The sequence below is a fragment of the Mustela putorius genome, unplaced genomic scaffold (assembly GCF_011764305.1).
Source record: "Mustela putorius furo isolate JIRA1106 unplaced genomic scaffold, ASM1176430v1.1 tig00000832_pilon_pilon_pilon, whole genome shotgun sequence".
NCBI lineage: Eukaryota > Metazoa > Chordata > Mammalia > Carnivora > Mustelidae > Mustela > Mustela putorius.
Window position 1 is genome coordinate 4264421 of NW_025421491.1, and position 27873 is coordinate 4292293.

At 36.4% G+C, this 27873-nt stretch overlaps 1 protein-coding gene across 2 annotated transcripts in view; it reads left to right on the forward strand.

Moving 5' to 3' along the window:
* The first annotated feature begins 446 nt into the window (after positions 1-446).
* The window catches only part of LTN1 (listerin E3 ubiquitin protein ligase 1), a 67894-nt gene continuing 40467 nt past the window's right edge, over positions 447-27873 (forward strand). The window contains exons 1-14 of one of the 2 annotated variants that reach the window (XM_004757452.3): positions 447-637; positions 5695-5898; positions 6403-6501; positions 7020-7250; positions 9129-9181; positions 9883-10063; positions 18294-18467; positions 19040-19230; positions 20188-20323; positions 21395-22204; positions 22786-22827; positions 25427-25616; positions 26085-26324; positions 27128-27281. In XM_004757452.3, the coding sequence (XP_004757509.2) occupies positions 596-637; positions 5695-5898; positions 6403-6501; positions 7020-7250; positions 9129-9181; positions 9883-10063; positions 18294-18467; positions 19040-19230; positions 20188-20323; positions 21395-22204; positions 22786-22827; positions 25427-25616; positions 26085-26324; positions 27128-27281 (2747 nt within the window). In that variant the 5' untranslated portion in view covers positions 447-595. The remainder of the gene's footprint in view (positions 638-5694; positions 5899-6402; positions 6502-7019; positions 7251-9128; positions 9182-9882; positions 10064-18293; positions 18468-19039; positions 19231-20187; positions 20324-21394; positions 22205-22785; positions 22828-25426; positions 25617-26084; positions 26325-27127; positions 27282-27873) is intronic. The other variant, XM_013058823.2, reaches the window with a different exon arrangement.

Consider the following 27873-nt stretch of genomic DNA (forward strand, 5'->3'; position numbering starts at 1 on the left):
CACTGTTGCTGTGTGCACAGAGCACAGAGCCAGAGACGGGCTTCAATTCCAAGATGCCCAGATCAGAACCTGAGCTGAAATCAAGAGTGGTAGCTTAACCAAGTGCGCCATCTGGGGCCCCTCTGCACGTCTAATACACGCCCAGGTGATTAGAATGATTGCATTTTGCGTCAACCATTTCCCTGTTTCCACAGCCACTACCGCGTCCTTCTTCCACTACCTTTACGTGAAAATGGCCATAGTACGGATCTTCCTAATTTCCTACCGGCTAAGAGAGGAACAAATGCGGTGCCTTGAAAGCGGGAAAAGACAGGATTTGAAGCTTCAGGGCTCATGCTTGGCCTCTTATTGGGCACGGATGACGTCACTCATAAAGGCGGGGCTCTAGTTGTGACGTTTCCGGCGGCGGATGGTGAAGGACGCGGCGGGAGGCGGGAGCGGAAGTGGGGCGGTGGGAGGGCGGGGTGGGTGGCGGAAGGGGAGGGCCGGGGAAGTCGCTCTAGTCGGCCCTTTTCCGGCGATAGGGGCCGGAAGTTGTGGCCCGGCCGTGTCAACCAGGGGGCTGCGGGCTGAGAGTGCGGGTGAGACTGCGACCATGGGCGGGAAGAACAAGCAGCGGACCAAGGGAAACCTGAGGGTGAGTGCGGAGGGGTTGGGCGGACCGGGGAGTCCTCATGTCGCAGCCGCTGTCTGCACCACGCGCGCGTCCAGAGGGCGTGTGGAGCGCGGCTGTCGGGAGGCGTGTGTTTGCGTGTCGAGTGTGACCTCTCTGTTGTGTGTTCGTCCCCACGAACGGGGTGAGTTGTCTGTGAGCAGATGGGGGATTTGTGAGAGAAAAAATGTCCCATGCCAGAGCTGTCTCCACCCGAGCAACACATCCTACAATTTCCATTAAGGAATGGTTCAGAATCCGTTTCAGTGGGAAGGTTACCTGGCCAGGCTGGCGGGGGTGGGGTGGCTGGCACTGGGAACAAGGGAGTTGGGTAGAAAGCATTGAAAGTGAGCCTCGTGTGCAGGGCATTTCGGATCATGTCGCTCCGTTGCTCAGAAACCTGCTGGGGCTCCCCAGATTCCTCGGGGTAAAGGCCAGATCCCTAAACGATGGTAAACAGGGTATGTGGTCACCCTCTGGCCCCTTCCTTTCTCTGGCACCATCTTCAGCTTCCTCCTCGCTGGCTCGATCCAGCCACACTGACTTCCTCGCCGAGCCTTGACCTTGCCTGGCAGGCTCCCTAACGCTCTTTATTAGACGGCTACAAATTTTGCCTGAGACACCCCAGGGAGGTCTGTCATGATCCTCCTATTTTAAATGATAGCCCCCATCGCACTCCCTGTGCTCTTTTCCTGCTTTATTTTACTCTTTTGCACTTAGGACTTCTTACAGACTGTGTAACTTACTAAGTCTGTCTTCATTTACTGCCTTGCTTCACTGATGTATTAAGAAGGCAGGTGTTTTATGAAGGCTATTGTCCTAGGAGCCTAGAACAAGGATTAGTGTATAGTAGAAGCTCACCAAATACTCTGTTTTTTAAAAGATTTTATTTGTTTGTTTATTTGAGAGAGAGAGAGAAGCCATATGTAGGGGGAGCAGCAGAGGGAGAGGGAAATGCAGGCTCCCCACTAAGCAGGGAGCCCATCGCAGGGCGGGGTGGGGGGGCACTCTGTCCCAGGACCCTGGTATCATGACCAGAGCTGAAGGTAGAGGCTTATGACTGAGCCACCCAGGTGCCCCTAAATACTTGTTTAAAGAAGACCCAAAAGTAGATTATATTTATGATTAGGGACATTATCATAATGTATTTTTACAGTATTTAGCTTGTTTTGGCACAGTTCAATGTTATGAGAAAGCATTTTTCCTGTTTCTGATCAAATTCTAGTGATATCAGTACAACATTTTGTTAGATCTGTTACTTAATCTGTTTTTGGCCTATAGTACCAACTGTAATAATAGTAACTTGCCTTGTGCTGGTACTGCATTAAGCACTTTACTTGCATTCTCAGTTAAGTTTAATTTTCTTATTTAAACAATTAAAAAAAATTTTTAATATTCCAAATATAAGGATAAGTTGCAAAAATATTAGACTGACAAGCCATATTTTTTTTTAAAGATTTTATTTATTTATTTGACAGAGATCACAAGTAGGCAGAGAGGCAGGCAGAGAGAGAGAGAGAGGGAAGCAGGCTCCCTGCTGAGCAGAGAGCCCGATGCAGGGCTCAATCCCAGGACCCTGAGATCATGACCTGAGCCGAAGGCAGAGGCTTTAACCCACTGAGTCACCCAGGCGCCCCAGCCATATGTTTTTTTACCTAGATCCATCAATTGTTAATATTTGGTCACATTTGTTTTCTTTCTCTAAATATACGTATTTTGCTGAACCATATGAGAATTGATGCATCTATCATGACATTTAACTGTTGAGTCCTTCAACACATATATTTGAAACAAAGGCAATTCTTTTTCATAACCATGAACAATTACAACATGCATAAAATTTAACCTCAGTGTACTATTGTCTAATAATATGTAACATTGTATTCAGATTTCTGTAGTCATCTCAATAATGTTCTGTATAACTTGTTTTTAGATACAGCGTTTTTAAAAACACCTAGGATACAATGAAGGATTGAGTGATTCCATTCATTTAACCATTTAGCTGTAGGTAGTTTTCCTTTTTTTTTCCTTTTCTTCTTCTTTTGGGGGCAGTTTTTTTATGACGGACAATTTGGGAAAGTCTAGGGCACTTTTGCTTAATTTAGAATTGTCTGATTGTTCCTTATGCGGAGATTCAAGGTAAACAGTTTTTGATAGGAATGCTTCATAGATGATATATCATCATCAGTGCATCAGGGTGCACATGCTGCTTGTTTGTTCCATTTTTGGTGTTGTTTAATCAATTGGTTACCGTGATGTCCATTATAAAGGTATCTTTTTCTGTCGGCTATTAACAAATAACATGGGGAGTGGTATTTTGAGACTGGGAGCAATCTTTTTTCTCACAAACTTTCACCTAATGGTTTTAGCATCCTTTGGTGATCCTTGCTGGAATCAGTTTTAATGGTTTAAACATTTACATTTAATTTTGACAATCCAAGTAATGACTTAGTTACTATTTCCTCATTTTAAAGTTGATGGTACTGGGGCACCTGGGTGGCTCAGTTGGTAGGCATCTGCCTTCGGCTCAGATCATGATTCCAGGATTTTGGGATCCGAGCCCCACTTCGGGCTCCCTGCTCCACAGGAAACCCTTCTCCCTCTTCTGACTCCCCCTGCCTATATTCCCTCGCTGTGTCTCTCTCTGTCAAAAAATAAATAAATAAAATTAAAAAAAAAAAAAAAGATGGTGGTACTAAGGCTTAGAGAAAGGGCAAGTTGCTTAGTTGAGATTTGAATTTAAGAATGGCATTCTTGGGTGGTTCAGTGGGTTAAGCCTCTGCCTTCAGCTCAGGTCATGGTCTCAGGGTCCTGGGATCAAGGCCAACATCAGGCTCTCTGCTCAGCAGGGAGCCTGCTTCCCCCGCTCTCTCTCCCCCACTGCCTCTCTGTCTACTTGTGACCTCTCTCTCTCTCTTTGTCAAATGAATAAATAAAATCTTAAAAAAATAAAAAAAATAGCATTCTTTCATTCAGCAGAAGACTTTGAGTACTGAATGCCATGTACTCAAAGATCATAGATGTTTTTTATTTTTGAATTATTAATTTGTTGATAGACATATAAGTAAGCAAATGATTATAATGTATTAAAGAATTATGATATAGGTATGAGTAGAAAGAAGATGGGAGAACAGAAAAAGAATGGTAATTGACCTGAAGGAGGCAAGCAGTGAAAACAAGAGTGTGTTTTAAAGGATGAGTAGGAGTTTGTCAGGCAGTGAAAAGGAGGAAAAGGTTTTCAGGTGCAGAGAAAAGATTACACAAAGATCAGATTGTGAAAGGCATAGCATATTCAGAAAACTGAATTGGGACTGGAGCATAAGTGGTGATAGCAAAATTGGGAGAAGAGAGGGGGACCTGTGACAAGGGAAGAAGAGTGTCAGAAGATAGGCCTGGGGAAAGCTAAGGCCAGATGGGGAAAGACCTTGTAAGTCTTCCTGAATTTGGCCTTTGAACTGTAGACTTAGGATTGCTACCTCTACTACTTTGAGAGGACAAGCACATAAGAATGTAGGTGTAGTATTAGAAAATTAACTTCCAGAAATAGAATCAAGGTTCTTATTCTTGAACTGTGGGTATAAGCATTGAACATGCAGTAGAGGAAGTAACAAGAAACAGTAACTATATTTTATCTATCTATTTATTTATTTTTAAAAGATTTTATTTATTTATTTGACAGACAGAGATCATAAGTAGGCAGAGAAGCAGGCAGAGAGAGAGGGGGAAGCAGGCTCCCTGCTGAGCAGAGAGCCCCACGTGGGACTCAATTCCAGGACCCTGAGACCACGACCTGAGCCGGAGGCAGAGGTTTAACCCACTGAGCCACCCAGGCGCCCCCTCCCCCCCATTTTAAGGTTTTATTTTAAATCTTAGAGAGAATGCATGTGAGCAGGGGTAGGGCTAGAGAGACTCTCAAGCTGACTCCATGCTGAGCATAGAGTCCAATGCAGTGCTCAGTCTCACAACACCTGAGATCATGACCTGAGCTGAAACCAAATACTCAGAGGCTTAACCAACTGAGCGACCCAGGCGTCCCAGAGGTATTTTTCTATTAGATGACAATGAATATGCTACATTCTTTCAGCAGTTTAAATTTTTTTTGTTGTTAAAACCAGCTCCTTAACTTTTTATACAAGAAAGCTACTATATTGAGTATCCATCTAACAAAGTACTGATTGTGGTTCAAAGGATTGTGTCTTATATGCTGACCATTGAATTGATTTTATGTCCATAGTAATGTAATTTGTATCCATTATAGCTCAAAGAAGTTAGGGTAACTCTGTGTATGTGGAGCTGAGTGTACCTACCTTCAAGGAGCTCCTAATCTTAGAAACAGCCGTCATTAGACTTGTCCCATGGTGGTGGTTTAATAAATATTTGTTGAATGGATGAATGAAAAGATGTAAGTCACGTGTGAATTAATTTTATATCATTACATAGTATACATATGTGTGTGAGTATATTTAATTTGGAAATTAAAAATTTTATAAAATAGTACTTATTCTTACCAAATGTGATACATTCTGTGTTTTAAAGTTTTATTCTATTTTTTGGGAAATGCTGTCATGACCTATTAAGTTGATACCGTGAGCCACTAATGGATTGTATCTAATTTAACCAACATTGTTCTGATGTTTAGCAGACCAGGAAATAGCACTAGGGTTATTATTGATAGGTTCTTGGTAATGGGAACATTGCAGTAGATGAAATCTTAGGCTAGGAAATAAGAAGTTCTCAAGTAAGGGTGCCTATGTGGTTCAGTTGGTTAAGCATCTGCCTTTGGCTCAGGTCGTGATTGATTCCAGGGTCCTGGGATCCAGTCCCATGTCAGGCTCATTTGCTTTTCCCTCTCCCTCTCCCCCCACTTGTGTTCTCACTCTTTCACTCTCTGAAATAAATAAATAAATAAAATCTTTTTTTAAAAAAGTTATCAAATAAAAGCTTGTTCCTCTCTGAGAATTGTCAAGAACAAGAACACAAAGTTAAATTTTGAATGCTTCCTGTACTCTGATTTTTTTTTTTTTCCCCAACTTTCTTATCAGCCTTCAAACAGTGGCCGAGCTGCAGAACTGCTTGCCAAAGAACAGGGAACGGTGCCTGGATTTATTGGTTTTGGAACATCTCAGAGTGACCTAGGCTATGTTCCTGCTATTCAAGGAGCTGAAGAAATTGACAGTCTTGTAGATTCTGATTTCCGAATGGTGCTGCGGAAACTTTCTAAGAAAGATGTCACGACAAAATTAAAAGCAAGTTTTGTGTTTTTCATAAAAATGATCAAGAAAAATCCTTTTGTTAAAACAAAATGTCATTGGTATACTTTATGTAAAGAAAAATGAGCAATGATTTATCACTAAAAAGTTCTTTTACAGTTGTATTTTTTTCTGACACACAGACGTAAGCTTAGTTTTTACCTTTTATCTTCTGGGTTATAAATTAGTTTGTTGTTCTGTACGTATTTGAACCACTTTGGAATTCTGGGTGTATGGTTTTCCCATCACAGAACATAATTTTGACCATATAGTATTAAATGGAGTTTTGAATTTGTATACATTTTATTAAAAAAAAAAAAAAAGAAAAGTTAAGTTTCCGTGCTGTGAAGGAACTCTTCAGATTAGTCCCATATGGCATAAACAGAAGCAGTGTATTCTCCTCTTGTATAAAATAGACTAAGCTTCTGGAACAGAATAAATGTAATCAATAGCCAATATTGTGGCTGTTGGTCCTTAGTAATGTTGCTAATTTATTTTTAGGCTATGCAGGAATTTGGAACCATGTGTACAGAGAGAGACACAGAAATTGTGAAAGGAGTCCTTCCATACTGGCCAAGAATTTTCTGTAAAATTTCACTCGTAAGTATTCAAAAATGTATGCTAGGTTTGTTTGTTTGTTTTGTTATAGTTTTTGATTGAAGTCATGGGGACTGTTAAATTTATATGATTCATTTTTGGTGAAAATTATAAAATGTTATGCCAGTATTATGCAGATTAGATCATGTTAGTTGTATAAAGTATATTGGGAGTCTGATTTCAGAAATTAGGTAATTAACTAGAGAATTACCTAGATACTTTCTAGTCATAGTAAAATTTGACAGTTTAATTTCTTTGCATCTTTGCTGCAAAAGAGTGAGTGTGACTTGCTCAGTATTCAGTGCCTAATCTTGAGTCTATCTTGAATAGTTTTTATCTCATGCAAGAAGGGGAAAAGGAAAAATTAATTAAATTCTTATAATTTTTAAACTTAATAATTTTAGTTTAGCACTGCCCATAGGTGAATTCTTATTAATGGGTCATCATAACATATCCAGAAATGTCTGTATTTGTATTTTTATGGACTAGAGCTATTTTAAACTATGTTGTATTTTCAATAGGACCATGATCGCCGGGTTCGAGAAGCCACACAGCAGGCTTTTGAAAAACTTATTCTTAAAGTGAAGAAACACTTGGCTCCTTACTTAAAAAGTTTAATGGGCTATTGGCTAATGGCTCAGTGTGATACTTACACACCAGCTGCATCTGCAGCAAAAGATGCCTTTGAAGCAGCTTTCCCTCCAAGCAAGCAACCTGAAGCCATAGCATTTTGTAAGGATGAAATTACTAGTGTAAGTTCTTAGAACTGTTCTCTATTTTTTTCCTCAAATATTTAAGGGATATAAGGCATATTATAATGATAACTCCTTTATGTGGCCTTGTGAAAGAATAAGTAAGTGAAATATTTCTAATGGAAGAGGACCTTTTAAAAATGGTGTTTAACAAAATTGACCATTTTTGATTTTTAACATAAGTAACATTTTGGATTGAATCTTTATAAGTTTTATTTAAATATTTCATCTTTAATTTATAAATCTTAGTCATAGTACTTAAAAGGTTTATGCTTTATGTTACAAAATCTGAAGAAAGAATACATTCTAAAAAATAAATCTAAGTATTTTTCCTCACATTTCTGTATCAGTACATGTGTATAGATCTACGTCATTCTTTTTTTTTTGGCTTTCTGATATGGATGTACAATGGTTTATTTAATTCCTTTTATATTAATAAACATTGGAGGTTTTCCCTCAGTTTTTTATTATAACAAATACTGCTTCAGTGAACAATCCTTGAATAGATCTCTTCATACCCTGTGGGAGTGATGGAATTTATAGTAACTGTATGTTGGGTCAAAGGATAATAACATGTAAAATTTTTGTAGATAGTGATAAATTGCCCTTCAGAAGACCATAAAAATAGCCTTACATATCTTTCCACCTAACACCTCTCCTACATACACATGTGTGTTCTGTTTCCGTTTTTAAGTTCTTGGTTCTTCCATTCTTTATTTTTCAGGTTTACCAAGTTTGTTTTTCTAGGGACAGGGTTTGTAGCTTTAATCATATTCTCAAAGGGAGTTCTCTAACCCAAGAATCATTGTTTTATTTAAAATATCAAAGTGATAAGTGTTGTGAGAGTGAAGTGTGATGAGTTGGAACACTAAGGGTTTTAGAAAGTGGATTTTGAGACAACTGATTTGGCTGTTCATAGTTTTTCATTTGGTTGATTTTTTGTTCTTGGTTTTATTATGGATGGATAACTGTTCACTGAATATGTGGATTGTTTCCTGCATTATTCTCCCTTTACTTGGTTATGTATACAGATACTGAGTGTGAACTTCCCCAAGTTCAAAATCAATTTTGTAGAGAAGAGTTAGGCAAATGAAGACCAAAATGTCAGATTTATAGGTATTACATTATACTGTCCATAAGAACATAGATTCTGAGTCATACCATTGGGTATGCACCATTAGTTTTGCATGTGACCTTGGGCAAGTTTCTGTGCCTTCATTTCTTCATCTATTAAAGTGGAAATTTTACCTTATTGTGTAGTTTTGAGGATTAATTTAATTAATGGATGAAATTGTTCAAAGCAATACTGAACATGTGGAAAAGCTAACTAAATGTTACCTGTTGTTATTGCTGATAAAAGGGGTACTAGAACAGTGGATTGCCTAGTCTGCACCCTGGAAGTAGGCAGACTTACCCACTTTGAATGGAGCCTTAGACTTTCCTCCATGATGAAGCAGAGCACAACATGGGTCTCCTCTGTGAGCTGGGGGGCACTACTATGGGTAGTTCTATTGAAAGAGGGGGAGAAGAAAACAACCCAATTGCTCTCCCAGACTTGCTCATCGGGAATTCAGCTGCTGTGTAGAAGAGGAATGGAGGAGCAAGAGACCAGGAATATTTAAGGGAAAATTCCTCTTGACAGGACTGGAGATGTTCAGAAGAAGTACCCTCTCCTTTTTATCCCCAAAGCAGTCAAGCTTGGGGATTGATAGGGAAAGAAAATTAGGTAAAGTTCAAATATTTTAGTTTGCTCCTTAATTTGCTACTTTTTTAGGATAGGGGTAAACACTTTAAGGTCAGATAAGGTTTATGCTTGGACTGTTCACCATTGACAGTTCAATAAAATCTCAAGGCTATGTAATTTTCACCCCACTATAGGTGCTGCAGGATCATCTTATAAAAGAAACACCTGATACACTCAGTGACCCGCAGTAAGTTACGTTCTATCTATGTAACTCATGTTAAGGATTTCTTTCGCTCATAAATAATAAGATGACCATTTCAAGGTCACATTTTTTAAAAAAGGGTTTGTAAAAGTAGAGCTGGAAATACTTAATATAATGCTATATGTCAGGTGCTGTTTTAAGTGTTTTTACTTGCAAGTTGTCCTGTTATTTAATTGGAATTATCTGGAAGTTATGTGTCTTATTCTTTTACAAAGAGATATTTTTTATTTTTTTCCCACATTTACCTTTTGATAGTTCTAGCAGGAATCATTTTAAGGTCTGGTTAAAATAGTGAAGAACTATGGGTAGTTCTATTGAAAGAGTAGTAAAATGTCCCATTTACTTTTATGTACTAATAACTATTAGAAGTTCATAATGGGAAGTAATCTTAGATGCACTGATACCCGCTTCCTAGAATCATTTTGCTACTGAGAGCAGCATATTTGCAGTTTTTTTCAAGCCACAGCTTTTAATCTACTTTGACCTCGTAATAGTTGAAAATATGTGATTAAAATTCTGTTTATGTTTGTATTTTAAGGGAGGAAGGTTGGCACAGGGAGATAGAATGTAGAAATAAAGCAACTTCAGTAGCTCTTTAATGATAAAACATTTAAAATAGAAGTGCCAAATGTGTAGTTTGGCTTATTCTCAATCCTTATGTATATTTATTTTCTTTTCACATCAAGAACGGTTCCAGAGGAAGAAAGAGAAGCTAAATTCTATCGGGTTGTAACTTGTTCCTTATTGGCATTAAAAAAACTGCTTTGCCTGTTACCTGATAATGAGCTTGATTCTCTGGAGGAGAAATTTAAGTCTCTTTTATCACAGAATAAGTTTTGGAAGTATGGAAAACACAGTATACCTCAGGTATCTTAATCTTTTATTGTAAGCATTTCTGGGATTCCTTTTTTCCACTTTGATATTGTTTATATTTTTGCTTTATACATATTATTTGCGTTTAAAACTCTGTGAACACATCTTCGTGGTTGGACGGAATTCCTCTTTTACTGCAATATTATTGTATTTTCACTTTTTTATTTAGTTATTTAGACCTCAGATTCTGAGCCATATTATCCTATTCCTCTGTTCATGGTGCTTCAAAATTGTTTTGTGTGAGGCTCTTCTAACTTAATGCATTTTTTTCTCTTTAGTTTCTCCTTCCCTCTCCATCCTCCTCTTCTACCAGCTAACCATTCTATCTGTGCATAGTGTATGTCCTTTTGTATAGAAAGTTGGTGCTTGTTATTCATGGTAATTAGGTTATATGAAGAACCCAGGAACATTGAATTAGTGAATACTGAAGCATTGCTCTTAGGGGAAATACAAGATTAGATGCCTGCGAGTCTTTGGTCTCATCGTTTTTCTCAATTGGTCAATATATAACCTTGTTTAATGTATGTTTAAAAACATCTTTATATATATTGCTTATTCATTAACATTAAACTCATGGACAATAGCACTTGAAGTCCCACCTGAATGAAGCTTATCTAACACGAATTTTATCTGTTTAGGCGCATGCAGCCTTTTTGCTTGTATTTTTAATTCACATAAATGGTATTATATTTCATTCTATTTATTTTTTATTTAGTAGTTCTTTTTTTTAAAGATTTTATTCATTTATTTGACAGAGAAGACAGCGAGAGAGGGAATACAAGCAGGGGGAGTGGGAGAGGGAGAAATAGTCAGGAACCCCAATGTGGGTCTCCATCCCAGTTCCCTGGGATCATGACCTGAGCCGAAGGCAGACACTTAACGACGGGACCACCCAGGCACCCCTTACTTAGTACTTCTTAAGTATTGGGTGGCTCAGTTGGGTAAGTGTCTTAACTGTTGATTTTGGCTCAGGTCATGGTCTTAGGGTCATGAGATTGAACCTTTTGTTGGGCTCAACTTTAAACATGGAGCCTGCTTAAGATTCTGTCTCTCCAAAAAAAAAAAAAAGAAAAATAAAGAGTACTAAAATACTTTATTTTTTTTTTTTTAAAGATTTTTATTTATTTATTTATTTGACAGACAGAGATCACAAGTAGGCAGAGAGGCAGGTAGAGAGAGAGGAGGAAGCAGGCTCCCTGCTGAACAGAGAGCCTGATGTGGGGCTTGATCCCAGGGTCCTGGCGCCCCACTAAAATACTTTAAGTCTATCATGTTCTTATATGTGTATTTGGTCCGTGCCTTCTAACTACTGGGTAGTATTCAGAAATTTGCATCCCTTCCATTTTACACGCACTGCCTTCTCTCAGTGGTGGAGACCCTGATTGCCTCCAACGCCCTGCCTTCACAAACAGTGCGGCAGTGAACATCTTCATACACCTTCAGATCTGCAAGGATTTCTTTTTCTGAAATTCTCTTAACTTCTGAATTGCTGAATCAAAGAGTATATGCATACTTTCTTTTTTAAGTGATGCCAGATTGTTCACCTGAATATTAGTCTCAACTGTCATTGCATGATGAGTCTTATATATGTCCTTATATTCCAGCCAGAACCGAGCAGCATTCAGCCCCCCCCCCCAAAATTTTTCTAACAGGAGTTCAAATGATAGTTGTAATTATAATTACTCTGCTGACTGGTGACTTTTAGCATCTCTATGTAAGCTTTTAAAATGTTTGTGTTTCTTCTGTAAACTACTTGTGTATATCTTTCTCCTCTTTCTTTTGAAGTTTTCTTATTTTATAAGAGCTCTTTGTATATCCTAAATACTTCTGTCGTTTTCAGGTGTTGCAAGTAATCTACCATTCTGTCACCTTTCCTAGGCCGTCTTTATTTATTATTTATAAATTTTAAAATATTTATTTTTTTATTAGAGAGAGAGACAACAAGCACAAGAAGGCGGAGAGGCTGAGGGAGAGGGAAAAGCAGACCCTTCACTGAACAGGGAGCCTGATACAGAGCTTGATCCCAGGGTCCTGGGATCATGATCTGAGCTGAAGGCAGCCAATTAACTGACTGAACCACCCAGGTTCCCTCCTATGTTCTCTTTAGATAGAAATTGTGATTTTCTTGTAATCAAAGTCACTGATTTTGGCATATAAAGGCCTTTTCCACTTTAAGCCATAAAAACTATTTTTAATAGTTATATCTTTTATAGATATAATTTTTACTTCTCATATGAAGTCTTTAATCCATTAATAATCTACCTTTTTATACAGCGTTAGGTAGAGATCTAGTTAGTTACCTTTCTCTTCATGTATAATGAGCCAGTTTTCCCAACATTACCTAGTAAACTGTTCACTCTTTTCCAATAAATTTATGGTCCTGCCATTGTGTTCATAGGTTTATCTCTAAACCTTATCTTCTGGTCCATTAGGTTTTTTTTTTCTTTTTTTATGCCAGTACCAGAAGTTTGCATCCATTCCCTTTTAATATGATATGTTAACATGACATTATGATATATCCTAATACTACGTGGTCAGGTGAGTCACTTTTTTTTAATCCTTGTCTTCAGGATTGACCAAGTTGTTTTAGAACTTTATTCTTCCAGGGCACCTGGCTGGCTCAATCAGTACAGCTTATGACTCTTGGTCTCAGGGTCACGAGTTCAAGTCCCATGTTGAGGTTAGAGGTTGCTTAAAAAAGACAAAACAAAACAAAACCACTTCATTCTTCTATATAAATTTCAGTAAACTTATTGAATTCCTCACTGGGATATTGAGGAAGAGTAATTTGGAACAAGTTTTACATCCCATTTAGAACAAATCACTAGTATTCCCTTAAATAACAGGTTACAATAGAAAGATACTGCCTGGAACGTATCTTTTTCACTTTGGTTCATTTTTAGTTTTTTTTGTGATGTACATAGTCTGTTCATAGTACAATCCTGCCACAAAGTATTAAAGCACAAGATACCTACTATTCCTTCAACATCTGCATTTTTCAAGTTTTATACTCAACTACATCCCTAGTATGTCAGCAGTTCTTGAATAATAGTAAAAAATAATAAATGGGTAAAATCCTTCTAAAAATGCAGATGACTGTAACTAATGAATGTAATTCATTAGTTGTAATGAATGATTTGGAGAGGCTTGCTCTCTGTTGCTCTCTTTATGATGAATCTGGTGCATCTCTCAAATTATTCATGGATTTAAAAAACATTCTAGAATATATTTATTTAGGATTTTATTTATGTATTTTAGAGAAAGAGCAAGCAAGGGGAGTTGGGGAGGAACAAAGGGAGAGGGAGACAGAGAATCTGAAGCTGAGCATGAAGCCCACACCGGGGCTCGATCTCATGACCCTTAAGTCATGACCGAAGCCGAATGCCACCCAGGCGCCTCTCCTAGAATAATTTTTAAACCAACTTTATTGTGATATAGTTTACTCATAGTAAAATGGGGCCATTTTAGGCAGAGAGTTTGGTAAGTTTTGACAAATGTATATACCCATCTACATGTACATATCCATATAAACACTATAATCAAGATATAAAACATTAAAAAAAAGATAAAATGATGTGTCATCCTCCCCGTAACTCTAGGCAACCAATGATCTGCTTTCTGTTACGACAGATTATTAGTCTTTGTGGGTTTTCATATAAATGGAGACAAACATTACTCTTTGGCTTCTTTTGCTCAGTATAATGTTTTAAGATTCATTCATTGTTGTTGCATGTATCAGTAGTCCATTCCTTTTTATTGCTTAGTTTCATGTAGTCTTTGTGTGGACATGGGTTTTCATTTTTCTTGGGCAAGGAAAGAAATCAGTGGTTAATAAGGTACATATATGTTAAATTTGTAGGAAGTTTTCAAACTGGTGACTGAAGTGATTGTATACACTTTCATCAGCAGTGTATCCTTATTGCAATATTGTCAGTTGTTTTAATTTAAGCCATCCTCATGGATGTGGGATCAGGGATTAGTAAACTATATATATAGCTCATGTGTCAAAATCCTGCACATCTATTTTTTGTAAATAGTACTCTGTATTGTCTTTGGCTGCTTTCATACAAGTAAAGCAGAGTTAAGTAGCTGGGAGAGAGACTAGATGGCTTACAAAGCCTAACCTGTTTCCTGGCTCTTTTTTTTTTTTTTTTTTTTTTTGGATTTTTTATTTATTTGACAGAGAGAGGGAACACAAGCAGGGGGAGTGGGAGAGAGAAAAGTAGGCCTCCCGCCCGGCAGGGAGCACATGTGGGCCTTGGTCCCAGGACTCTGGGATCATGACCTGAGCTGAAGGCTGACACTCAACAACTGAGCCAAAACTGATGCCCTTACTGTCTGGCTCTTTAAAGAAAATGTTTACTGAGTCTGGGATAGAGATTTTTCATTGTGATTTTAATTTGAGTTTTACTGATGGCTGATGATGTTGACCATCTTTTAATGTGTTTCTTGGCTATTTGTGTATCTTTTTTGAGGTGTTTGTTCCAACTTTTCTCTCACTTTTTAATTTTTTATTTCTAAAGTTTCTACTGACTTTTTTTTTTTTTTTTTTTTTTTTTAAGAGAGTGCACACACAAGCAAGCAGTGGGGGGAAGGGCAGAAAGAGAGGGGGAGAGAGGGAATCCCAGTCTCTATGCCCAGCATGGAGCTGACATGGGGCTCCATCTTATGACGCTGAGATCATGACCTGAGCCAAAATCAAGAGTCAGACACTTAACTGACTGAGCCTCCCAGGCACCCCATTTTTTTAAAAAAAAATTTTATTTAAAAATTTTAAAGTAAGCTTCACACCCAACATGGGGCTTGAACTCAAACCTGAGATCAAGAGTGCATGCTCTACCGACTGAGCCAGCCAGGCACCCCTCTTTTACCCGTGTTAAAACTTGAGTTTTTGGTTTTTATTTTTGAGTTGTGAATGTGCTCTATGTATTGTGGATGCAAAACATTTTTGTCAGATAAAGAATCATGAATGTTTTCTTCTAGTCTGTGGCTTAACTTCTCATTTTCTTAATGTTTTTAGAGAGTAGGTTTTTAATTTTGGTGAAGTCCACTTTATCATTTTTTTCTTTTATGATTCTTGCTTTTGATTTCTTATCTAAAATCTTTGCCTACCCCAAGGTTGCAAAGATTTCTCTATTTTATTCTAGAAATTTTATAGTTTAGGTTCATTTAGAATTAATTTTTGTGTGTCACATAGTGGGGAGAATCAAATTAATTTTTTAAAAGATTTTATTTATTTGAGCAAGAGAGAGGGAGAGGGAGAAACAGATTCCCCACTGAGTAGGGAGCCTGATGTAGGGCTCAATCCCACGGCCCTGCGATCGTGACCGGAGCTGAAGGCAGAGTCACCAACTGAACCTTCCACATCCTCATGTTAACTTTTTACATAGAATTATCCTGAAAGTTGAAAGACTTTTTTTTTTTTTTTAAAGATTTTATTTATTTATTTGACAGAGATCAAGAGTAGGCAGCGAGGCCGGCAGAGAGAAAGAGAAAGGAGGAAGCAGGCTCCCCATGGAGCAGAGAGCCTGATGTGGGGCCTGATCCCAGGACCCTGGGATCATGACCTGAGCCAAAGGCAGAGGCTTTAACCCACTGAGCCACCCAGGTGCCCCTGAAAGACTGTCTTATCCTTATTCTGGCACCTTTGTAAAAATTCAGTTGACCATATATCTTGGATCTTAATTTTAGACTCTATTCTGTTCCATTTATTTATATGTTTATCCTTACACCAATACCACACTCTCTCGATTATTGTTATTTTGTAATAAGTTTAGAAACCCTCCAACTTTATTTATTTATTTATTTATTTTCAAAAACTTTTAGGCTATGTTAGGCCCTTTTCATCCTAAAGTAATATATATATTTTTTAAGATTTTATTTATTTATTTGTCAGAGAAAGAGCGAGCGAGAGTGAGCACAGGCAGACAGAGTAGAAGGCAGAATCAGAGGGTGAAGTAGGCTCCCTGCGGAGCAAGGATCCCAATGTGGGACTCGATCCCAGGACGCTGGGATCATGACCTGAGCCGAAGGCAGCTGCTTAACCAACTGAGCCACCCAGGCGTCCCCTAAAATAATATTTTATAGTGTGTTCTATCCTGAACAAGTTTATAGTTTTTGGTGCTATTGTGAAATATGGGATGTTTTTTATTACATTTTTATTGCATTTTTGTATTTTGTTTGTACTGATGTAGGTATTTTATACTTTTGTATGTTAATTTTATATTCAGCAACTCTCTCAAACTCTTATTAGTTTTAATAGCCAGTGTTTAGATCTTTTTGAATATTTTTCATAGCCTGTTATTTTGCTGTGACTATAGTTACTTATTTGGGTTACTTTCCAATTCTTTTTTTCCCCTTGTCTCTTTGTATTAATTAGGTCCTCTAGTTGAATAGAAGTGATAGCTGGCATGCTTTTCTTGTTTCTAACTTTAAAGAAATAGTTGTAGACTCTTAATATTTTGAGTATGATGCTTTCTAGATTTTATAAGGTTTAAAATTTCCTTTTTATTCTTAATTTGCTGAGTAGTTCTGTCATAAATTAATGATCAAATTTCCTTGATTGCTTTTTCTGATATGTTTAAATGATCATATAATTTTCTAGCCTAGCATTTAAGAGAAAAACTTAGTCATGCTATATATTTATCTTTTTAAGTACATTGCTAACATTGATTTGGTAGTATTTTATATAAAATATACAGAAATAAAGTGCTTTATGGGGTTAAGTATGTATGTATGTGTATTTTTCTAATCCTGGAAAATATTATTAGTATACTTTGAATCTTCATTTAGATTTACCTACATATTTGTTGCTTTGTTTGCTCTTTATTCCTTTTTTCATCTCTTACCTTCCATCTGGGATCATCTGCCTTATATGTAGAACATGTATGTAGAACACAAGAACATGTCTTGATTTTATACGACAAAGATGAAATCATTTTCTTTCCTCTATCAGATATTTTTGTTTCATTTTCATTCTTTTTTTTTTTTTAAGGTTTTATTTTTTCAAGTAATCTCCACGAAATGTGGGGCTGAAACCTACAACCCTGAGATCAAGAGTCTCGTGCTTTACCAACTGAACCAGCTAGGCACCCCTTTACTCTCATTGACATAAATTTTTATTGGGTACAGGATTAAATACAGGCAGTTGTTTTTTGTTGACGACATTCCACTGTATTCTGACTTAATATTGTTGCTATTGAAGTTAGATGTCAGTCTTACAGTCCTTCCTTTGAAGGTAGTTTGTCTTTTTCCTCTGGCCACTTTTAAGGTTTATTCTTTGTTTTGGCTTTTGTTTTTTTGTAGTTGCACCATTATGTGTCTTGTTGTGGTTTTTTTTTCTATGTATGCTGCTTGGGATTTTTTGGATTTCTTGAGCTGTAGATTGGTGTATTTCATTGGCTCTACAGAATGCTCAGCTATTAACCTCTTCAGATCTTTCGGTTGCTTCATTCTTTCCTCTCGCTTTGGGATTCTGATTTAATATATATTAAACCTTCTTTATCCTCTGTGTCTTATGTTGTCCTTGCTGTTTTTCATCTTTTTTCTCTTTCTGTGCTACTTGGTGGATAATTTCTTTTGCTCTTTATTTCTCATTATCTGTTCTTAAACTGTGAATTGAGTTCTAATCTTTCTATCATGTATCTGTATTTCTTTCTGCCTGTTTATTTCTAGTTTAGAAATTGTGCTTCATTTTTTTCACATTTGCTGTGCTTTTTCTGAGATCCTTTTTCCTTCAGATTTCTTTAAACCTTTATTTCTTTGAATATAATAAAAATTGTTGATAAGGAATTTATAACTGATAATTCTAAGATTTAAAGTCTCAGATCTCTGTGTCATCTTTTGTTTCTGTTGATAGTGGCTCATGGTTTCTTAGTTTTTGTTTGTTTGGATGTGTTTAACTTTGTGCAGCCTCGTAGCCTTGTGCATCAATAGGAATAATATGAGGCCCCAGCTGAAGGCCTCAGCTACTGGAGAGGATCTGTGTTTGCTTCAGCCAAAGAAATAGAAGGTTGAATTCTTTCTGCCTTCCCTTTTATGTGGTAATTTCTAATGTCTTTTCAGCCCCCATACTCTATGGAAGACTTTAAAATGTTTTTTGTAGTCTTTTTAGTTTTATTAATGAGAGGGCTAGTATGAATAAACTATCAGCTATTAAGTAAAAAATTTCGTTTTAGGTCTGTTAGGCTTTGATTTAATCCAGCTTTTCGTTTTTTTGTTTTAGATCCGCTCAGCTTATTTTGAGTTAGTTTCTGCTTTGTGCCAGCGTATTCCACAGTTGATGAAAGAGGAAGCATCTAAAGTGAGCCCATCTGTTCTACTTAGCATTGATGACAGTGATCCCATTGTGTGCCCAGCTCTCTGGGAAGCTGTACTTTATACACTCACAACTATTGAGGTGTGTAACAGAGGTACATTTAATACATGGGGAGTATTTGTTGTCTTAGAAGTTTATATTTTAGAAGCCTTAGGTATGTGTGAGAGAGAGCCTATCGAATTATACTATCTAAAACTTACTGGGAAAAAAATGCTTTCTTAGAAATAAAATACTTAATCCGAAACTTGGTATAAATCTTTAAACTGATTATAAAATGGCATTGAGTTTTTATTGTACTTTTTTGTTTAGCCAGTATCAATTATTCTTTAAACCTTATGTCGTCCAGTCAAGTCAGTATATCTGAATCTTATATTTAAGATTCAATACTGCTGCCCGTTTTATAGAACGGCTTTTATAGAAGTCTTTTAAGTTAATTATTTCTGATCAGTTATGTCCTAAGCATGTGGGGTATATGATTTCTATATGTAATAAATTTATTAAAGTTTCTGAGTTTTAAATTGTTTTAGTTTTAGTGTTGAGAGATTTTAGCCTAAGTAGAATACATGATTAATACTTCTGAGAGCCTGTATGTCTCCTAATTGGGAAAAGTATTCTATGATCTCTAATTATTAATATAATCTTTCCTTTGTTAGGACTGTTGGCTTCATGTAAATGCAAAAAAAAGTGTGTTTCCGAAGCTGTCAGCTGTGGTTCGTGAGGGTGGTCGGGGTCTGGCTACTGTCATATATCCTTATCTTTTGCCATTTATCAGCAAACTTCCTCAGACCATTACAGATCCAAAGTTGGATTTCTTCAAAAATTTCCTCACCTCTGTTGTTGCAGGGTAAGAAGTTTAAATTTCTTGATTGTTAAAACAAGAGATTTTTCTTGTTTGCATACATGGATAGGATGACATACTCATTATTGTCTTACTTAAATTTTCTCCATATTGTTTTGCTCTTCATTAAACACTTTTATTAAAGTTTTCAGAGAATTACAATTGGAATGCTTTTCTTGGGTACTTTTAAGGCTTCGGTGGTAATACACAGTAGAAAGTGCAATGAATATTGTAAGACCTTAGATGGACATAGACCATTTTTAAAATGTCATTTTTTGGTATGTTGTGATACATAAAAATGCCCAAATGGAAAAAAATGAACCTCTGAAGAGTTTGTAACTTCCATAAACTTAAATATGATAGCTATTTAAAGTCATAATTAAAACAAAAATTTCACTGTACTTGTTGAACTTAATAAAAGATACTCAGTTTTATCTAGTAAAATATACTCAGTTTTTTTAAATGATTACAAAATTATTTTTTACGGGGTGCCTGGGTGGCTCAGTGGGTTAAGCCTCTGCCTTCGGCTCAGGTCATGGTCCCAGAGTCCTGGGATCGAGCCCCACATCGGGCTCTCTGCTCAGCGGGGAGCCTGCTTCCTCCTCTCTCTCTCTGCCTGCCTCTCTGCCTACTTGTGATCTCTCTCTCTCTGTCAAATAAATAAAATTTTTTAAAAAAATTATTTTTTACTACATTATTATCTTTATTTAAGTCCTGTCTTTAAAATTTGGAGGTGGATTTGTTTCTGAATAGAAAATAGTTGTGTATTCTCTTTTGTTGACATATTTGAAATTGTGCTTTTTTCACACTTCAAGTTCTTATTGTTCTTAGTTTTCATTTTAAGAATTATACTGTAAAAAATTCTCTTCTTTTGGTATGATCTATGTCTTTATTTTGGTGTTTCTGAGTTGCATATTTTCTTTTTTGTGAAAGAATAAGCTATAGTTATTTATTATTTCTTAGGCTATCAACAGAAAGAATAAAAACCAGCTTTTCAGAATGTTCAGCAGTAATATCAGCTTTTTTTGAATGCTTACGTTTCATCATGCAACAAAACTTAGGTGAAGAAGAAATTGAAGAGATGCTCGTCAATGACCAGGTACTTACAAATGTAAAAATCATCAGTGCCTTTTGCACATTGACTTATAATATTAAGCTCATTGTATCTTGTCATTATTAATTAGTCTTCATATAGATTTCATTTTTAAGTAATGTGTATTTCTGACCAGCTAAATAAAAATTCTGTGTTATTGGTTGCCAGAATAATACCATAATTTCTGAGTACTAGTTAGTCTCTGGATGTGCAAACCCTGTTTTGTAGAGTTGTAACACAAAACATAATTACAAAGTTGTTATTTGTGGCCTTTTATATTATATGTAAATTATACAATAATTTGTTACTTCTAAAATATTTAACTCCTTTTGTGAAATATTGTGCTTGGCTTTTAGAACCAGTGATGAAAGCAAGTTCTGGAATATGGTTCCTTATGTTAGGAAATTAATGAAGTTACATAAGCATAGATCCTGGTTGATATCTCACTTAATTACTCTTCATAATTTAAGAAAAAGGGTTCTGAATTCTGTTGGTCCTATATGTCTTTCATATTGATTTAGAAAAAAGTAAAAAACTTGAATAAGTTCAGGGTATGCGAAGAAAACTGTATTATTTGTTAATGACCAATAATTTTGGTTAATTATATCATAAAAAGAATAATTTAGGGGGAATGCAGTAAAATCTTTAACCTCTTTGTATATTATGAAAATGACCTTCAAGTTGACTCTTTAGAATTTTGAGGGGGAAAAATTCAACATTTTTCAGTTATTAAATACGGAATTTTATAGTGTTTTACAAATACCTTGTTTTTTTTTTCTTTTTTTTTTTTTTAATTTTGAGAGAGAGAGAGCAAGCAAGCAAGCAAGCAAACGAGAAGAGGGGCAGAGGGAGAGGTATAGAGAGAATATTAAGCAGGCTTCATGCCCAGCTCAGAGCCTGACTCAGGACTTGATCTCAAGACCCTGAGATCATGACCTGCGCCAAAATCCAGAGTTGGCAGCTTAAGGACCTCCCCGCCCTTGTTTATTTCATTTAATTTATTTTTTTATAAATACCTTGTTTAAAACTTTATTTCTCCTGAAAATGGAACTTTTCCATTTCTACCTTCTCTTTTAGTTGATTCCTTTTATTGATGCAGTTCTCAAAGACGCAAGATTGCAAGATGGGCAGTTGTTTAACCATTTAGCCGAAACTTTAAGTTCCTGGGAAGCCAAAGCAGATGTGGAAAAAGATGATAAAAAAGCTCACAGTTTGGACAAAGTGCTGCTAAATTTTTGGGAAAGACTGTCAGAGATCTGTGTGGAGAAAATCAATGAGCCAGAAGCTGATGTGAAATCCGTGTCAGGTGTATCTAACCTGCTACAGGTCCTTCAGAAGCCAAAGAGCTCGCTGAAGTCGAATAAAAAAAAAGTTGGTAAGGTTAGATTTGCCGATGAGCTGCCTGAAAGTAATAAGGAGAATGAAAAATGTGTTTCCTCAGAAGGTGAGAACAGTGAAAGCTCTGAATTAATGACTGAACCTTCTCTCACTCATAATTGTTCAGAGCTTATATCGCCGCTAAGGAAGAAACCTTTGGAAGACTTGGTCTGTAAACTAGCAATGATGAGTTTTAACTATGTCAATGAGCAAAAGTCAGAGCAACATCTGAGGTTCCTTTCTACTCTGCTCAGCTCTTTCTCTTCAACCCAAGTATTTAAAATGCTGTTAGGTGATGAAAAACAGAGTACTGTCAAAGCCAAACCTCTTGAAATAGCCAGACTTACACAAAAAAATCCTGCAGTGCAGTTTTTATACCAGAAACTGATTGGTTGGCTAAATGAAGATCCAAGGAAGGATGCTGGTTTCTTGGTGGACATTTTATACAGTGCCCTCCGTTGCTGTGACAATAATATGGAGAGAAAATATATCTTGGATGATCTCATTGAGGTATTGTTGTTGTCTATCTCTTTATTTATTTATTTAAAGATTTTATTATTTGACAGACAGATCACAAGTAGGCAGAGAGGCAGGCAGAGAGAGAGGAGGAAGTAGGCTCTCTGCTGAGCAGAGAGGCCGATGCGGGGCTGGATCCCAGGATCCTAAAACCATGACCTGAGCCAAAGGCAGAGGCTTCAACCCACTGAGCCACCCAGGTGCCTCTGTCTCTCTCTTTAAACTGTAATGGTTTATATTGCCACAATAATTATAGATAAAAGTAGAATGAGACCCACATGGAGATTATTCTTGGGTGTGAATATCTATTTAAAGAAGAGCAATATATTCTTTCCAATTTTAGTATATGTGCTGCCAAAGCAAGCACAAGCAATGTATTCTTGATTGTGATGGGGAAGTGTGTGAGACCAGTATGTGTTCAGTAAGTATGGTAAGTTGATGAATGCTTGGTAATAAAAGGCAGAGGTTTTTAGTCTACTTTTTAATGTTGAAGTTGCTAAAAAAGTTTTTAATTTTGTAGTGATTACATGGTGACTTCATTCCTTCTAGCATATTATTTCTCTCTCCTCTTTCAGGGGGATCTGAAGTGGAATTCTATTCTTCAGGTCATCGAAAAGGTATCTTAGGGATTTTTTTTCTCCTTTTTTTGTATTTGTGGGTATAGGAAAATTAAAACCAGTCATATTCACATGCTGTTAGAGAACTTCCTTCTTATTGTACCTTTCTTCCCACTATTGGGAAAGCTTTTGCTGTTTGCTTTTCTGAGGTATTATTTTTCTGGATAGGAGTATCCACAAAGAGGGACTAGACTCTGGAAAATCCAGTGTTTCTCCCCTAACAGATAACAAAGGGAGAGTTAAACATTTGATTACCTTTAAATTAAGACTATAAATTTTACCCTTAATCTAGTTACGCTTTCTTCTATAGACATGGATTGAGTGGTTTTAGGTTTGGCTAGAACACCTCAGGAAATTGAGTTTGTCCCACTTTGGAATACTGTACGGTAAATTAAGATCTTGCAGGCTTTGTCTGATTGCCACTTGACTAAATAAGAAAATTAGTGATAAAAATAATGAAAAGAAATCAAGGAACCTAAGCCATTTAGAAGTTTTAGAAATGGCTTAAGTGTTTTATCCTAATGAAGATGTAATGACACAATACTTCCAACCATAGAAATGTTTAGACTAGTTACCTAAAATTTTTTTATTTTAGCCTTTTTTTATTATTTTTAAATTTTATACAGATAACTTTTTTTTTTTTTAAGATTTTATTTATTTATCAGAGAGGGCGGGGAGAGAGCGAGCACAGGCAGACAGAATGGCAGGCAGAGGCAGAGGGAGAAGCAGGCTCCCTGCTGAGCAAGGAGCCCCATGTGGGACTCGATCCCAGGACGCTGGGATCATGACCTGAGCCGAAGGCAGCTGCTTAACCAACTGAGCCACCCAGGCGTCCCCAGATAACTTTTTAATTTACAGTTTTTTTTTCCTCTATCTTTATTTCAATTATGGTAAAAGAGCCATAATAAAACTTGCCATCTTAACTATTTCTGAGTTTACAGTTCAGTGGTGTCAACTGTCATAGTATTGTGAACCAGTCTCCAGAATTTATCTTGGAAAACTGAAACTCTATGCCCACTAAATAGTGACTTTCTATTTCCCCCAGTAGTTTTTTTTACAAAATAAATACAGAATATTAATTTACTGCTTTTCAGTCAGAGATATAACGTATCAGAGAGCAGTTGCATTAGTTTATCCAGTACCTTCTCTCTCAAAAGGCAGGGTATATGAAAAGCCAAATTATCAGAAAACTACTTGGTAAGTCTAGAATCAGAGCAAAAATGGTTGGTAATTTGATAAGAGAAGACCATTTCCAATCTAGGAATGCACTTGGCAGGTAGTTCAAATATTCATATCTGTTTGGAAGACTATCCCTTCCTGACTACCTGGTCTCTTCAACCCCTTAAAGCTGGTCAGTTTCTGTGGATTTGTTAAAACATTAGTATTGTGCTTCATGTCTTGCTAACTTGAGAGACATTTAGAAGTTTACTTCCTGGATTCTATAAAATAGATCAGTTTTATTTAGTAAACTGTATTAGCAAAGCCAATGTTAGAGCTATCCAGACTCTAGTTTTTCTTTTTTGTGCAACTTGATTAGAGTTATAAAGTCAGCTTCTTTGAACACAAACCTGAATTTTGTAACCGGAAAAGGACTTTAGAGATTTTCTAGGTTAATCTTCATTTCTAAAATGAAGAAAGAGGCCCAGGTTGGTTAAGAGATTTGTTCAAGGTGGTAAAGCTTAGGCTAAAATAAAAGTTCTGGTTACCTAAGTTTCTTAAATAAGAGGATTAACAGTTTTTTAGGCATTACCCAATCCGCACTTGGATTTTTTTTTTTCCAGATTGCTTTGAAATGAATCAAGTTGCAAATTCCTTTCTTGTCAGCCCTAAAGCAAAAGAAGCTCTGGAAACATGGATCAGCATGCTTTTGGGGGTGGATTTACAGTTTTTTTTTTTTCTCTTGCTTTCCCACTCCATGAAAATAAACCAGTTGCTGTTAGGTATCTGGCCTCAGTTACTATTGCAGAGAATAAGAGGAAATAAGAAGGCCCTTGTTCATATTGAAGTAGCTTACCACCATTAAATAATAGTTCTTTAATTTTAGTAAAATTAATGAACAAAAATTTAAAATATAGAGCATTTTAAAATCTGTCTTTTCAAGTTCATCCATTCATTATTCATTGAACATATCTGCAGTGTTGATAGCAGGTATCAAAGAAGTTTAAGACAGTCTCTACTCTCAAGGAACTTACAATCCCATTGGAAACAAGACATACACAGATGAAACATTATAAATAATAATACAACCCAGTAAGTGCTTTAGAAATTCAGAGAAAAGCAGTGCAGAGTATGGACTAGAGTGGATGGGGGAGATTTCGTAAAGCAGGTGGGCTTTGTAATAATTCCGAGAGGATGGATGGGATTTTGATAAGTAAAGAAGAGGGGAAATATTTGTGGTTGGGAAGATAGCATGAGTAAAGCATGAAAGTGTATGTAAGCAAGGCCTAGTGGGGAACAGAGACAATACCAGCTTTCTTAGAACTTGAGGAAGAGTGGGGGGCCATGATGATGAAGGGAGGTAATATAGTACAAGTAATATTTTAGGCAGATACATTTTTTGATCTTCCTTCTAATCTTTGCTTTGATTTTATGGTTTTAGGCATGTTCTAGTTCAGATAAACATGCTTTAGTAACTCCTTGGCTAAAAGGAGAAATCCTTGGAGAGAAGTTGACAGCCTTGGCAGATCACCTTTGTAGTAAGGACTTGGAATCCTCAGGATCTTCTGAATCTTACTTCTCAGAAAGATGGGCTCTTCTAAGCTTGGTATTATCCCAACATGTTAAAAATGGTAGGCAAATATATGGCTTTTGTTTTTTAGTAGGCAATACATTTTCACTTTTGGGGAGGGGTTCCATGTTTGCTTGTAATTGATTAAAAATAACAAGACTTCATTCAGATATTTTAATCTTATTAGCACCCTAAATGTTTATTAATCTTTCTAGCATGACTTGGAAGACATTGTAATACTTTCAGTTTTATATTCTAAAGGGTTTTAAATAACAAAACTGTTCAGTAATTTTGTAAAGCACTGCTTTTTTTCTTTTTACTTAATTAAAATTTTTTTTTTTTTACATGAGGGCTTTTATGTGTGAGAGATCAGATTGATTTTTTGGTATAAGTTCTTTTGTCTACTACATTTTTTAATACACAGATTTAATATTTTTTAAATTTTTAAAATATTTAAAAATATTTTTATATTAATATTATAATTTATTTTTTAAAGTTTTTTTGTCTGTGTGAACTTTTTTCCCTCTAGATTACTTGATTGAAGAAGTATATGTGGAGAGAATTATTGTTAAACTTCATGAAACTTTATCCAAAGGAAAGGAATTGTCAGAAGCTGAAAATAATGACTTGTCAGTGTCTTTTATCTGTGATGTGGCCTATAACTATTTCAGCTCAGCAAAAGGATGCTTGCTAATGCCATCATCTGAAGACTTATTATTAACTCTCTTTCAGTTATGTGCTCAGAGCAAAGAAAAAACACATTTGCCAGGTAATAGCCTACTGCTCAAATGTTTTGTTGGGAATCTCCGGCTCTGACCTTCATAGTGTAAGTGCCCAGGCTTTATTAATTGAATCATAATGTACTTGAAAGTTGAAAGCATTTTGAGTAAAGGGGTGCAAATCTTAAACACTTTCAGCTTCAGAAACCAAGTTAAAGATGGATATGACATTATGTCTAAGTTCTTTCTTGATACCAAAGATAACAGTTTAAGAAGGGGCCATGATAGATGAGTTAGAATCTTAGCCTCTTTACTGAGTGGCTGTGGTTTGGCAAGTTGCTTAATTTCTTAATGTCTCAAACTCCACACTCATTAAGGGGCAGGTATTAATATGTCTTTCTCTTCTTCACTGTTGGTAGATATCAAAAAGAAATTGAAATTGCCTTTTTAAGGACTATATTGCCTTATATATTAATTGAGACTTACTTATGAAAGGAATGTTAAAAAATACTACTATTGTTACCCCTCCTCCCACACCCTTTTATACTAACTTCTCTATTTGGAAAAGGTGTAATAAATTTTCACATCTCCAAAAAGAAGAGTGCTCTTGTAAATAAGTTCAGAGAGGAAGAAAGCTAACTTTAAAAATCTTAACTTTTATTTACATGGCATGAGCTACCTTGTATCGTTACAAATTTATGATATAATTATTTTGTTTTGGAACAATTTTCTATTTTCCTTTTTTAGCAGTATCTTAAAAATCTCAAGTCTGCACTGAGTTATTTCAGACATTTTGTACTGATGATAGTTGCTTCACAGGGATTACAAATTACTGTTGACATCTTGATTTTAGACTTTCTTGTCTGTAAACTGAAAAATACTTGGCTCTCTGGTGTGAATTTATTGATCCACCAAACTGGCAATACGTATAAACAGAGTACCTTCCTACGTTTGTCTGCTCTGTGGCTGAAGAACCAAGTTCAGTCTTCATCTTTGGATATCAAAAGGTAATTAATGTCTTTTGTGCTCATTTGCTCATTTGCTCTCTCTTTAATGCCTGATCACGGTCTTGAAATAAGATCCCATGATTAATATGAATGAATATGAAAAACAATTTGCTATATAAGAAATCTATATAGGATATAAGAAATCTATATAGGATATAAGAAATCTATAGGACTTGGGGCACCTGGATGGCTCAGTTGGTTGAGCATCTGCCTTCAACTCAGGTCATGATCCCAGGGTCCTGGGATCGAGCCCCTGCATCGGGCTCTGTACTCAGCAGGAAGCCTGCTTCTCCCTCTCACACTCCCTTTGCTTGTGTTCCCTCTCTTGCTGTGTCTCTGTCAAATAAATAAATAAAATCTTAAAAAAAAAAAATCTATAGGACTCTAAGAGAAGATCCAGACAAAAAGATTTTTCCAAAAGGAATTTGTTTTAATGATCATTCAATTAAACTCCCTTAGTTGAAGAGTGATTTGTTTTAGAATATCTGCTGGACTCCAGATTTATGCTCAGTGATGTGATGGTGGTGCCATCCTGTTTCTTGTGGGCTGGTGTGGATTATAGCAATGACCTCTCATGGCCACCACACACAGT